General features: G+C 40.0%; 3 protein-coding genes across 3 annotated transcripts in view; 2 read left to right on the top strand and 1 right to left on the bottom strand.

The window, feature by feature from the left end:
- Positions 1-13,587, top strand: part of LOC133570591 (uncharacterized) — a 463,307-nt gene that overhangs the window by 108,384 nt on the left and 341,336 nt on the right. The window lies entirely within an intron of this gene.
- LOC140680146 (uncharacterized) lies at positions 436-13,492 on the top strand. The gene is made up of 2 exons (XM_072916520.1): positions 436-859; positions 12,993-13,492. The coding sequence occupies exons 1-2, from the start codon at positions 736-738 to the stop codon at positions 13,490-13,492; spliced, it is 624 nt and encodes a 207-aa protein (XP_072772621.1). The 5' UTR covers positions 436-735.
- The window catches only part of LOC133570556 (uncharacterized), a 119,199-nt gene continuing 117,082 nt past the window's right edge, over positions 11,471-13,587 (bottom strand). The window contains exon 4 of the mRNA XM_072916521.1: positions 11,471-11,768. Within this exon, the coding sequence (XP_072772622.1) occupies positions 11,471-11,768 (298 nt within the window). The remainder of the gene's footprint in view (positions 11,769-13,587) is intronic.

The raw sequence follows: 13,587 nt of genomic DNA on the forward strand, positions 1-13,587 counted from the left end.
CTTATGTCCCTGCAAGATGATGTTATGTTTTGGACGCATGGCTGCAATGGTTGTGATCTCTCGGATGCAGAATTTTACACCAGTAAAACCAGCAAAGCAGTAATTATAGTCTGCACATTATGTTGTTGTCGAATGATATTTATCTGATTTAAAGTCAAATACAGTTGATATACTTGTCTGTCTATCTGTGTTGGCCCTGCGATGAGGTGGCGACTTGTCCCGGGTGTACGACGCCTTCCGCCCGAATGCAGCTGAGATAGGCTCCAGCACCCCCCGCGACCCCGAAAGGGACACGCGGTAGATAAATGGATGGATGGATCATTTGTTGCCGTGCTTGAGACACCATGAAAACATACATTTAGAATGAATCGTTCATGACTTGCCCATCCCTATGACTCTTGGCCCCGCCCCTACGTGACGCATGCGTGGAGGATATGCGCTTTGCAGCAAAGACCTCCTTTACTCCACACACGCTTCTAAGCCTCGCTACTAACTACACTTTATTCATCCTCCGTGTCAGGATAAACTCCACTCGTCTCAGTCAACTTTGGACATTATTAGGCCCGCATAGCTTGCTACTTGTTTTAACGCGTTAGTTAGCTTAGCGTGCTAGTTAGCTTAGCGTGCTAGTTAGCTTAGCGTGCTAGTTAGCTGCTAACAAAGAGACGCGGATTTGATCAACACATCGCTTAGTTAAGATCAAGTGTGAGTGTAAAGTGTTGTGATTGTGTGAAAATGTGTGAAAGAACGATAGCAGAGTACAAAGAGGAACTTTCTCGGACAAAAGAAGAAAACAAGAGACTACGTCAACTACTGGACGCTGTTTTCAAGAAACCTCAAGTTGTGTTACACAGAACAGGTTTGTTTACTTCTTACTCTCACATGTTTACTAACTTTATATTTCATTATTAACATGAACATGACGTGTTAGATTAATTGTGATTAATAGGTGTAGTCAGACACATGATTGTTATTGTGTTATTAATGTGATTATCAGACAGCAGTCATTTCCATTAGATAATGTTCAAATATAGGTGATTTGGCACACTTATAATTAAAATAACAAAAATAATGTTGTTTTTCATCAGATATGTACTAGTATTGTATATGTGGATGGGGGCCCTGCTTTGGAAATAATGTGTAGCCCTTTCAGAGATCACATTTAGTTCCACTTCAAACATTCACATGATCCACAATGAGATGAGATGGTATAACGTGAACAGTTTTGGAACTTTCTAACTCGGGGAAAAAACGGGATCTCGTTGGAAGCGCGATGTATTGGGTATAACAAAATGGTGTCTGCCAATGTAGTTTACAGTCTCACTACATCAGTAGTTGTCAAACTTTTTTCACCAAGTACCGTATTTTCCGCACTATTAGCCGCACCTAAAAACCACAAATTTACTCAAAAGCTGACAGTGCGGCTTATAACCCGGTGCGCTTTATATATGGATTAATATTAAGATTCATTTTCATAAAGTTTCGGTCTCGCAACTACGGTAAACAGCCGCCATCTTTTTTCCCCGTAGAAGAGGAAGTGCTTCTTCTTCTACGCAAGCAACCGCCAAGGTAAGCACCCGCCCCCATAGAACAGGAAGCGCTTCTTCTTCTACTGTAAGCAACCACCCGCCCGCGTAGAAGAAGAAGAAGGGCGCGGATATTACGTTTCATTTCCTTTGTGTGTTTACATCTGTAAAGACCACAAAATGGCTCCTACTAAGCGACAGGTTTCCGGTTCATGAAAAGACGCAATCTCTCCATCCGCACACGGACTACTATTTCACAGCAACTGCCTAAAGACTTTCAAGAAAAGCTGGCTACTTTCCGTGCATATTGTAAAAACAAGATAGCTGAAAAAAAGATCCGGCCAGAGAACATTATCAACATGGACGAGGTTCCACTGACTTTTGATATTCCTGTGAACCGCACTGTGGATACAACGGGAGCACGTACGGTGAATATTCGCACCACAGGGAATGAGAAGTCATCCTTCACTGTGGTTCTAGCTTGCCATGCTAATGGCCAGAAACTTCCACCCATGGTGATATTCAAAAGGAAGACCTTGCCAAAAGAGACCTTTCCAGCCGGCGTCATCATAAAAGCTAACTCGAAGGGATGGATGGATGAAGAAAAGATGAGCGAGTGGTTAAGGTAAGTTTACGCGAAGAGGCCGGGTGGCTTTTTTCACGCAGCTCCGTCCATGTTGATATACGACTCCATGCGCGCCCACATCACGCTGGTTTTTAATATATTATTAAAGTTTGACTGACCTATCTGACTGTTTTTTTGACATTCCTTTAGCGCAGTTAGATGCGGCTTATAACACGGGGCGGCTTATAGGTGGACAAAGTTTTGAAATATGCCGTTCATTGAAGGCGCGGCTTATAACCCAGGGCGCCTTGTGGTGCGGAAAATACGGTACCACCTCAGAAAATACTTGGATCTCCAAGTACCACCATCATGAACAACATTAAAATACAATAGCATAGTAGGCCTTAATTATTCATTAAAAACAAGGAAGACACGTTATGTAACAAGTATATTTAATATTTTTAGTTACTCTAACATTACACACAGTTTGAACAGTAACACTGTGTTTGCATGTAGGAAAATAAAACACTGTACTTAAATAATGAAATAATAATTGGCGTACCACTAGGTGATGCCTGCGTACCACAGTTTACATCATATTCACATAAATCATATTTCTATTGTCTGCCCTAAATGTCAAAATATTTTTGTTTGTATCCCACCCATACCACCCCCACCCCAAAAAAAGAAAGAAACAACAAAAAAACAAAGTAATATCTACAAATACATCGATTAAATAAACAAAGAACAAAAAATAATAATAATAATACATTAATAATACATTAATAATAATAATAATCAGAAATAAAACTAAATATAAACAGATGCATATATATATAAATATATATATATATATATATACATATATACATACATATACACATAAAGGGAGTAATCCCTTTTATTCTTTTTTTTTGCAGTACAATCACTAATTCGAAAAATTAAAGTCAGGTTTATGGGGTGTGACATAGTTGACCCAGTTTTCCCAGTATGAAGTAAATTTCTCCAATTCATAATTAATAAAGGCAGTTATCTTCTCCATTTTATATACCGTATTTTCCGCACTATAAGCCGCCCCGGGTTATTAGCCGCACCTTCAATGAATGGCATATTTCAAAACTTTGTCCACCTATAAGCCGCCCCGGGTTATAAGCCGCGCCTACGCTGCGCTAAAGGGAATGTCAAAAAAACAGTCAGATAGGTCAGTCAAACTTTAATAATATATTAAAAACCAGCGTTCTAACAACTCTGTCCCAAAATGTACGCAAATGTGCAATCACAAACATAGTCAAATTCAAAATAGTGCAGAGCAATAGCAACATAATGTTGCTCGAACGTTAATGTCACAACACACAAAATAAACATAACGCTCACTTTCTGAAGTTATTCTTCATTCGTAAATCCCTCGAATTCTTCGTCTTCGGTGTCCGAGTTGAAAAGTTGGGCAAATGTGGGATCCAAAATGGCCGGTTCCGTCTCGTCGAAGTCATCGGAGTCAGTGTCACTGTTGTCCAGCAGTTCTGTGAATCCTGCCTTCCGGAAAGCTCGGACCACAGTTGTGACCGAAATATCTGCCCAGGCATTTACGATCCACTGGCAGATGTTGGCGTATGTCGTCCGGCGCTGTCTGCCTGTCTTAGTGAAGGTGTGTTCGCCTTCGGTCATCCATTGTTCCCACGCCGTTCGCAGTCGTGATTTGAATGCCCTGTTGACACCAATATCCAGCGGTTGGAGTTCTTTGGTTAATCCACCCGGAATGACGGCGAGTGTTGTATTTGTGTGCTTCACTTGTTTTTTGACACCATCTGTGATGTGGGCGCGCATGGAGTCGTATATCAACATGGACGGAGCTGCGTGAAAAAAGCCACCCGGCCTCTTCGCGTAAACTTCCCTTAACCACTCGCTCATCTTTTCTTCATCCATCCATCCCTTCGAGTTAGCTTTTATGATGACGCCGGCTGGAAAGGTCTCTTTTGGCAAGGTCTTCCTTTTGAATATCACCATGGGTGGAAGTTTCTGGCCATTAGCATGACAAGCTAGAACCACAGTGAAGGATGACTTCTCATTCCCTGTGGTGCGAATATTCACCGTACGTGCTCCCGTTGTATCAACAGTGCGGTTCACAGGAATATCAAAAGTCAGTGGAACCTCGTCCATGTTGATAATGTGCTCTGGCCGGATCTTTTTTTCAGCTATCTTGTTTTTACAATATGCACGGAAAGTAGCCAGCTTTTCTTTAAAGTCTTTAGGCAGTTGCTGTGAAATAGTGGTCCGTGTGCGGATGGAGAGATTGCGTCTTTTCATGAACCGGAAACACCAAGAAGCACCACCTTTAAAATCATCCAGGTGAAGTTCGCTTGCTAGCGCTGTTGCCTTCATTCGAATAATGATGGTGCTGACACTTCTGCTTGCTGCTCTCTGCTCAACAACCCACTGTTCGAGTTTGTCCTCCAACAGTAGCCATCTTGCTTTGTTCCCTCGGAAACTCTGTTTTGTCTTCTTTACCTGGCGCAGGTCATCTTCTTGCTTCCTCCACCTACGCACCATTGATTCATTTATGTTATATTCTCTTGCTGCTGCTCTATTTCCGTGTTCTTCGGCATGACTTATTGCCTTAAGTTTAAATTCTGCGTTATACGCGTGTCGCTTAGTAGGAGCCATTTTGTGGTCTGGTCTTTACAGATGTAAACACACAAAGGAAATGAAACGAAAATGCGCGCGCTTCTTCTTCTTCCGGGGGCGGGTGGTTGCTTACAGTAGAAGAAGCGCTTCCTGTTCTATGGGGGCGGGTGCTTACCTTGGCGGTTGCTTGCGTAGAAGAAGAAGCGCTTCCTGTTCTACCGGGAAAAAAGATGGCGGCTGTTTACCGTAGTTGCGAGATCGAAACTTTATGAAAATGAATCGTAATATTAATCCATATATAAGGCGCACCGGGTTAAAAGCCGCACTGTCAGCTTTTGAGTAAATTTGTGGTTTTTAGGTGCGGCTAATAGTGCGGAAAATACGGTATGTCCATTGTTGTTTCCATCCATTGCTTCAAAGTTGGGCTCTCCTGGGATATCCATTTCCTAGTAATAGTCTTTTTACAAGCCACCAGTAGGATATTCATGAAGTGTTTATCTTTCTTCAGCCAGTCCTGAGGTACATGTCCAAAAAACAAAGTTTTACTTTGGAGGGGTATTTCACGTTTGAAAATATCCTGTAGAGCTTGGTGTATCTCTTTCCAATAGTCCTTTATGGTGGAGCAGTCCCACAAAACATGGTAGTGATTTGCATTTGAATTCCCACAATTTCTCCAGCAGGCAGGGGAGTTGTTATCATAGTGACACTTCTGAAAAGGTGTAATAAAAAATCTGATCAAAGTTTTCCAGCCAAACTCCCTCCACTTGGTGAGCTGGTACAAGTCCATTGATATTTCCATTTTTTTGTCCATCCTTCCTCAGATTTAGTTATCCCTCCTTCCTTCTCCCATTTTGTTTTAATATATGAAGTTGAATATGATTTCATATTCAACAGACCCTTATACAAGCATGAAACACTTCTATCAATAATTTCTGAATTGTAGGCTTTTGTAAACAGTTCAATCAAACATATACTCGTCTTTGTGACACTTTTCACCTTCATATTAACAAAATGCCGCGACTGCAAATATCGATAGAAGTCTTGGTTTTCTAATATATATGTCCTTTTAATAGTTTCAAAACTAAGCATTTTTTATCTTTCATTACACTACATAAAACTGTTATACCCTTAGATATCCAGTCCTTAAATCTTGAGTCTAATTTATTAGGTGTAAACTCTGTATCATAGGCACACCATTTAAGAACTGCAATATCACTCTCGAGTTTGTATTCCTTTATGATCATTTTCCACACTTTAAAGGGGAACATTATCACCAGACCTATGTAAGCGTCAATATATACCTTGATGTTGCAGAAAAAAGACCATATATTTTTTTAACCGATTTTCGAACTCTTAATGGGTGAATTTTGGCGAATTAAACGCCTTTCTATTATTCGCTCTCGGAGCGATGACGTCACAACGTGACGTCACATCGGGAAGCAATCCGCCATTTTCTCAAACACATTACAAACACCGAGTCAAATCAGCTCTGTTATTTTCCGTTTTTTCGACTGTTTTCCGTACCTTGGAGACATCATGCCTTGTCGGTGTGTTGTCGGAGGGTGTAACAACACGAACAGGGACGGATTCAAGTTGCACCAGTGGCCCAAAGATGCGAAAGTGGCAAGAAATTGGACGTTTGTTCCGCTTACTTTACCGACGAAAGCTATGCTATGACAGAGATGGCAAGAATGTGTGGATATCCTGCGACACTCAAAGCAGATGCATTTCCAACTGGACTGGACAGATCAGCTTTCAGGAAAAGAGAGCGGATGAGGGTATGTCTACAGAATATATTAATTGATGAAAACTGGGCTGTCTGCACTCTCAAAGTGCATGTTGTTGCCAAATGTATTTCATATGCTGTAAACCTAGTTCATAGTTGTTAGTTTCCTTTAATGCCAAACAAACACATACCAATCGGTGGTTAGAAGGCGATCGCCGAATTCGTCCTCGCTTTCTCTCGTGTCGCTGGCTGTCGTGTTGTTTTCGTCGGTTTCGCTTGCATACGGTTCAAACTGATATGGCTCAATAGCTTCAGTTTCTTCTTCAATTTCGTTTTCGCTACCTGCCTCCACACTACAACCATCCGTTTCAATACATGCGTAATCTATTGAATCGCTTAAGCCGTTGAAATCCGAGTCTGAATCCGAGCTAATGTCGCTATACCTTGCCGTTCTAGCCGCCATGTTTGTTTGTATTGGCATCACTGTGTGACGTCACAGGATAATGGACGGGTGTATATAACGATGGTTAAAATCAGGCACTTTGAAGCTTTTTTTAGGGATATTGCGTGATGAGTAACATTTTGAAAAAAACTTCGAAAAATAAAATAAGCCACAGGGAACTGATTTTTAATGGTTTTAACCCTTCTGAAATTGTGATTATGTTCCCCTTTAAGGGTCAATTTCACCCATGGGTTATCAATGTTATTTATGTGGGTTTGTAAATAGTTATCCGCCAGGATTGCTTGTATGGGGATGGAGGGCATTTCTTCTTAAACAATTTTCCATTGAGCAATGTATGACGGGTTGCACCAGCATATCACTGCTCTTATCTGGGCTGCAAAATAGTAATATCGGAGGCAAGGTAAACCCCATCCTCCCTTTTGTTTGACCAATTGTAAAGTTTTGAGACAAACTCTTGGCCTTTTACTTTGCCATATATACCTTGATACCATTTTGTCCCATTCATTGACTTGGTTTTGGTTCATCTCTATTAGCAGGGTTTGAAATAGGTACAGCAGTCTTGGCAGTACATTCATTTTAATGGAATCAATTCTAGAACTAAGGCTAAAAAAAGGAATTAAGTTCTATCTTGCTATGTCATCTTTTATTTTTTTATGTATGGGTAGATAATTGTATTCTGATCATTTTGTTTGATCTTTTGGCAAATTAATGCCAATGTATTTAAAAGACTCTGTTTACCATATCAGAGGGTAACTACTTCTGATTTCCCCTGGTGGGTTATAATTATATGAGTAGCTGGGTTTTACCTATATTGATTTTATATCCTGGTAGTTGACCATACAGTTCAAATGATTGCATTAATTTAGGGAGCGAGTATGTTGGGTGTCCGAGGTAAACCAAAATGTCATCCGCATAGCAGGCCAATTTATACTCTCTTCCTTTAATCATGATTCCCTTAATATCTTCATTGTGTCTAATAGACTGAGCTAATGGCTCTAGATATAATGCAAAGAGTAATGGTGACCATGCACATCCCTGTCTAGAGCCCCTTTCTAGGGTAAAACTGTTTGATAAGTATCCATTGACTTTAATCGTAGCAGTAGGATTGTTATATAGTGCCTGCATAGTTTTAATGATTGTATCCTGAAAGCCGAATTTATATAAAACTCTGTAAATAAAATTCCAAATGACCGAATCAAAGGCCTTTTCAGCATCCACACTTGTAACAATTGCTTCAATGTTTTTTCTTTGTATGTGAGCCATAATATGTAGTGTCTTTCTTATATTGTCTTGTGTTTGTCGTTGATGTATAAAACCTATTTGATCATTATGTATCAATATAGGTAAAACATCTTCTAATCGTTTGCCCATAATGGAAGTAAATAGTTTATAATCTACATTAAGAACCGATATTGGCCTGTAAGATGCACATTCAATTCTATCCTTGCCTTCTTTTGGTATAGCTGAGATAATTGCCTCCCTCCAACTGAGTGGCGTTTGTGCCTTTTTTAAGACCCAATTCAGTGTGGGGAGTAAAACAGGTATTCATTATTTTTTAAATTTCTTATACCATTTAGCCGTGTAACCGACTGATCCTGGCGATTTTCTTAATTTAAGCCTACTAATTGCAACTTTTAATTCATTTTCAGTTATATCTGCAGATATTGTTTGGTTTTGTTTTTCATCTAAAATAGGTCAATCCAGAGAGTTCAGGAAGCTGTCAATTTGGGTTATGCTCCTACTAGAGACCTCAGAGTATAAAGTTTTATAAAAATGTTAGAAGACTTCCTGAATTTCATTTGGTTTAGTTTTTATCCCTTTTGTTCTTGGATCCCTCATTTTATGAATGGTGTTTTCTGCTATCTTTTTTTTTAGTTTCCAGGCCAGTATTTTCATAGACTTAGAGCCACTTTCATAGTGTCTCTGTTGCAAAAACATTAGATTGTTTTTAATTTCTTGTGTGGCCAAACTGTTTATTGTATTCCTAGTATTTCTTATTTCCCTTAATGTATCCTGTACCAAATTTAGTTTGTGTTTTCTTTCTAATTCTTTTAGTTGTTTTTTTTTTAAGTCATTTGATTTTGTATTCTAATTTTTTTTCTTAAATGAAGATATTGCTAGAATTTTCCCTCTTAAAACAGCCTTCACAGTGTCCCATAATATGTGTCTTCAGTATCTAATCAATGTGTCATTGAACTCCAAGAAGAGACTATTTTCAGATTTAATTTGTGTCTTAAAGGATAGGTCATTCAGCAGACTTGAGTTTAGTTTCTATGTATTAATTTTTGCCCTCAGATTAAAGTCAATAGATAGGTATATAGGTGCATGGTCACTTAGATCTATCGTCCCAATTTCACAGGTACATATTTTATCTTTATCCTGTCATGATCCGTTACCCGGATCATGGCATGATTTATGTTGGTAATGTTTCTGTTTTAGTCTGTTTCCTGGGTGCACACTCTTTCCCTGTTTACTGTTGGTTTCCATGGGCACTGATTATCCTCACCTGTCTTAGTTTTGCAATTAGTGTTCCCACCAGGTGTTTTGGTTAATCACTCCCCTTTATAGTTTCCTGTCACCCAGCAGTAGTTGCTGGGTCAATGTTTGCTTTAGGCAACGTTTACGTTCTCCTGTTTTTTCTCCTCGCTGTAGTAAGTTTGTACGCACTAGCATTCCTTGTTTTTTCACCCTTGGTGACATTTTGTGTTTTTTAGCTCCATGCTTGCTAGAATCCTCAGTTTGTATTTTTGATCCTGCCTTAAAATAATTAAAACCTTAAATCTTACCTGCACGCCGCACCTGCTTGTCGTCTGTATTGGAAGGAACACTACCAGCGCAGCAATGCGCCCCCCAAGATGTAACATATCCTTTCCAAATGTTAGAAATAATCTATTCTTGTATAAAGACAGTGCGGAGCAGAGAAATAAGTATAATCCCTTCTGTCTGGGAAAAAGTCTCGCCATATGTCAATTAAGCCTACTTCCTCAAAAAGTGTGTTTATTTTCTTATAAAGGGGTTTCACGTTTTGTATTTTTATACTAGATGAGTCCAATGTTGGCTGTAAATATATATTTAAATCCCCACCACAAATCAAAAGACCTTTGGTTTCCGTTACCATAATATTGGTGATTTTTTGGAAGAAATTAATATCACTCCCAGGGGGTGTAGAGACATTCAATAAGGTGATTGGGTTCCCATCTAGCTTTCCCTTTACTAAAATAAATCTACCCTCCTTATCACCAAATTCCAATACTTTTTCAAAATGTAGCTTTTTTGAGATGAGGATTGTAACTCCTCTCCTATGTCCTAATTTATATGACGAACAAAACAAATGAGTGAAGCCCATTCTCTTTAGTTTTACATGCTCCTTGTCAGTCAAATGGGTCTCCTGTAAATATACTATGTGGGCTTGTTCTGTCCTCACCTTCGATAATATTTTATTGCGTTTAATTGGGTTCAATAGGACATTAACATTAAACGATACACATTTTACTTTGTCACTAACCATATGTATTTACTTGTAAATGTACCAATAAAATATTCAAAATAAAACCTAGCAAGTCTACTCCCATAACGAAAACAACTGATATAACATAAATAAAACAAAGCAAAAATAACTAAAGACAATTAAAAAAGAAAAGTGTAGTTCCAAAGCAGGGGTCTCTAATAGATGCCCCTGAGTTGGGCTAGATAAAACGTCTTGCTGTGGGGGAAATCCTCTCCCAACTATGGGCTGAGGGCCCCCATCATGGCACTTGGTAGAAAGAGAAACAAAATCTCTGTTCATTACATAGATACATCCCTCATTTGTATATATTCTCATCTAGCTGGGGTTATTATATAAACGCAAATGTCTTGGAGTGAATTTAAAGTCACCTGTTTTGGTTCTGTTCATCTTACCAACACTTTAAGAAGTCAGTCAAAATTAACAGGTCCTCCGGAGAAGGCGATGATTATCTTCTGAAGGCTTGCAGTCTCTCCTTGATGCTTTTCTCTGGCTCCTCACATGTCCCCTCCCGGCTCCTTCCTCCCATGGTCTCCCAGGCGGAGCGGGACAGCTGATCCAGCAGGCTCTCCCTCGGTGTAGTCACGCTGACTGAAAGTCCTCTGTCCTTCATGTCTTTTGTTGCCTCCTTTGCTGTCCGGTACAACTGCGTGCCGTCCTCCTGGAACACTCGTAGTTTGGCCGGGTACGGAGTCTGGAAGCAGATATTTCTTTGCTTTAACACTCGCTTCGCTTCAGCATATTTTTTCCTCTTTTGCAGGACTGCTGGGAGGTAATCCTGGTCAAAATGCATTAGTCTCCCATTCAGAAAAATCTTCTTTCCCCAGGCTTTGCTCATGACCTCTTCTTTCATCCTGTAGCAGAGGAATTTGACTATTATTGACCGCGGCTTGTCTTCTCTGTCTCCGTCGGGTCTTGGCGCCAGCGCGCGGTGCGCGCTTTTGATGTCGAGTTGCGTAGTTGCGGGGATCTCCAACATGTGCCGCAGCAGTTTTTCCACAAACTCTGGCATGGACGGTCCCTCGGCTCCTTCGGGAACATTGTATATCCTCAAGTTCTTGCGTCAGGATCTCCCTTCATAGTCGAGTAGTTTGTTTTCTTGCTGATGAATGACTTTTATCATGTTGTTCAACACATACTCCATGTTTTGAATCCGGCCCTCCACCTTCTCAATTCGCTCCTCTGTGTCTGTTATTTGTTGTTTAATGTTGGTGAGCTCAGATTTAATATCGTTCAGCTGTTCTTTTATGTCTTTTCGGAAGTCCCGAATCTCCTCCAGAACTTGGACTAAACCTTCGGCGTCTGCCTCCTTTGAGCGAGGGTTAGCGTTAGCACCGTCATCTTGTAGCTTTACAGGTGAGCTGTTCGCGGACACAGACCTTTCCTCATTTACAGGCTCTGCAACAATATTTCCTCGATTTCCTCTGGTTTTCCCCATTCTTGCCCCTTTTGTTTGTTCAGAGATTATCTAAAAATTTGGCATTTTACGGTCTAACGGGGCAAAATAACTTTTTTCACGAGGGAGATGTTACTCTAAGCTGCCATTCAGCTTGATGACGTCACCGAAACTCCTCAGACTCAGTTCTATGTTTTTTATGGGTACAGAAAATGATGGAATGATCACTTAAGCCGCATACAGTAGTTCCACTTGTGAAAATCATAGACTGGTCAGAAGTAACAACGAGGTCTATGAAGGTTTAAAAGGACTCACTCACCCTGGTAGTATGCTTAATGAGCTAAGTGAGACAATGTTGGTGGCACAGCTTAGTGAAGGTTTTAAAAATGGGTGCATCCTTTCAGGACATATCTGTGTTCCAGTCCCTAAGAAGATGTAAACCTGTATCAACATGTTTACACAAAACTCACACACTCACTAAATACATTTTTCACTGTAATCAAATCTAATTAAAGTTATAATTTCACTTCCTGATCGTGACTTACATGCAACAATAAGTGAAAGTAAACATTTATTTTCAATAACCAAAGTAGTCAACACTTGAATCATTAAAAGAACATAAAGGTGACTGACTTTCCTTCTGTGTGTTGTAGATGGTCTCCAATTCCTAAAGAGGAATTGTTGATGGAGATACTCCATACAACAGCACATAGGAAAACATGTTTTTGTTAAAAGTTCCTTTTGGCCCAGCCAACAAAATGACCACCCAAAAGTATTCTGCATGATAACAAAAACATACCATGAATGTTTTTTAAGTGATTTTGGAAGTAGATTTGTTTTATTTCCATGACAATGAAGTTATGGTAATGACAATCTCAATATTTACAGACTTTACATCAGTGAAGTTAAGAATGCCTCAATCAATGCTGCGTCGTACTTATAAAAAATTTCAAATTGACCCCCATCAAATTTCCAAGTCTGTTTTTGTACTCACTGTACCACTTTTGAATTAATTTTAGGACAAAAGGTGGTATTTCCTGTGTTTTTATTGGTTGTTTTGCTACACACTTTTAACACAACACACAAAAGAACACAAATAATCTCATTGTGTTAACAGTGTCAGTCCAAAACTATTTATATTCTCTCTTTATCTCTTATCATTTATCTTATTGACTTATTTACCCAACAGAAGTACAGCAGCCCCCCCACATGAAAGAGGAAGAGGATGATCCACAGCCCACCCACATGAAAGAGGAAGAGGGGGATCCACATCCCACCCACATGAAAGAGGAAGATGATGAGCCACAGCCCACCCACATGAAAGAGAAAGAGGGAGATCCACAGCCCTGCCACATGAAAGAGGAAGAGGATGATCCACAGCCCCCCCACATGAAAGAGGAAGAGAAGGATCCACACATGAAAGAGGAAGAGGATGAATTACAGCCCCTTCACATGAAAGAGGAAGAGGAGGATCCACACATGAAAGAGGAAGAGGAGGGAGAGTGTGTTGTAGGGCAGGAGGAGGATGATGTCAGCAAGTTTCCACTGACTGTTGTCTCTGTGAAGACTGAAGAGCATGAAGACAAAGCACCTGAGTCCTCACAGCTTCATCACAGTCCAAGTAAGCACATATCATTTTATTCTCAGGGCATTCAATCCATCACAACTGGACTGTTCACTTTGTCTTAGAAGACTCATCCAAGTAGGCTTCATCACTTCATGCTCATACACTTCAAGTCTTAAATCTAATCATTGGAATTTAGAGGGGAACTGCACTTTTTGGG

The sequence above is a fragment of the Nerophis lumbriciformis genome, linkage group LG28 (genome assembly GCF_033978685.3).
Source record: "Nerophis lumbriciformis linkage group LG28, RoL_Nlum_v2.1, whole genome shotgun sequence".
Classification (NCBI taxonomy): Eukaryota; Metazoa; Chordata; class Actinopteri; order Syngnathiformes; family Syngnathidae; genus Nerophis; species Nerophis lumbriciformis.

Coding starts and splice junctions, on each gene's coding strand:
- LOC140680146 (XM_072916520.1), top strand. CDS start 736: ATGTGTGAAAGAACGATAGCAGAGTACAAAGAGGAACTTTCTCGGACA. Junction 860..12,992: donor AGTTGTGTTACACAGAACAG/GTTTGTTTACTT, acceptor TTTACCCAACAG/AAGTACAGCAGCCCCCCCAC.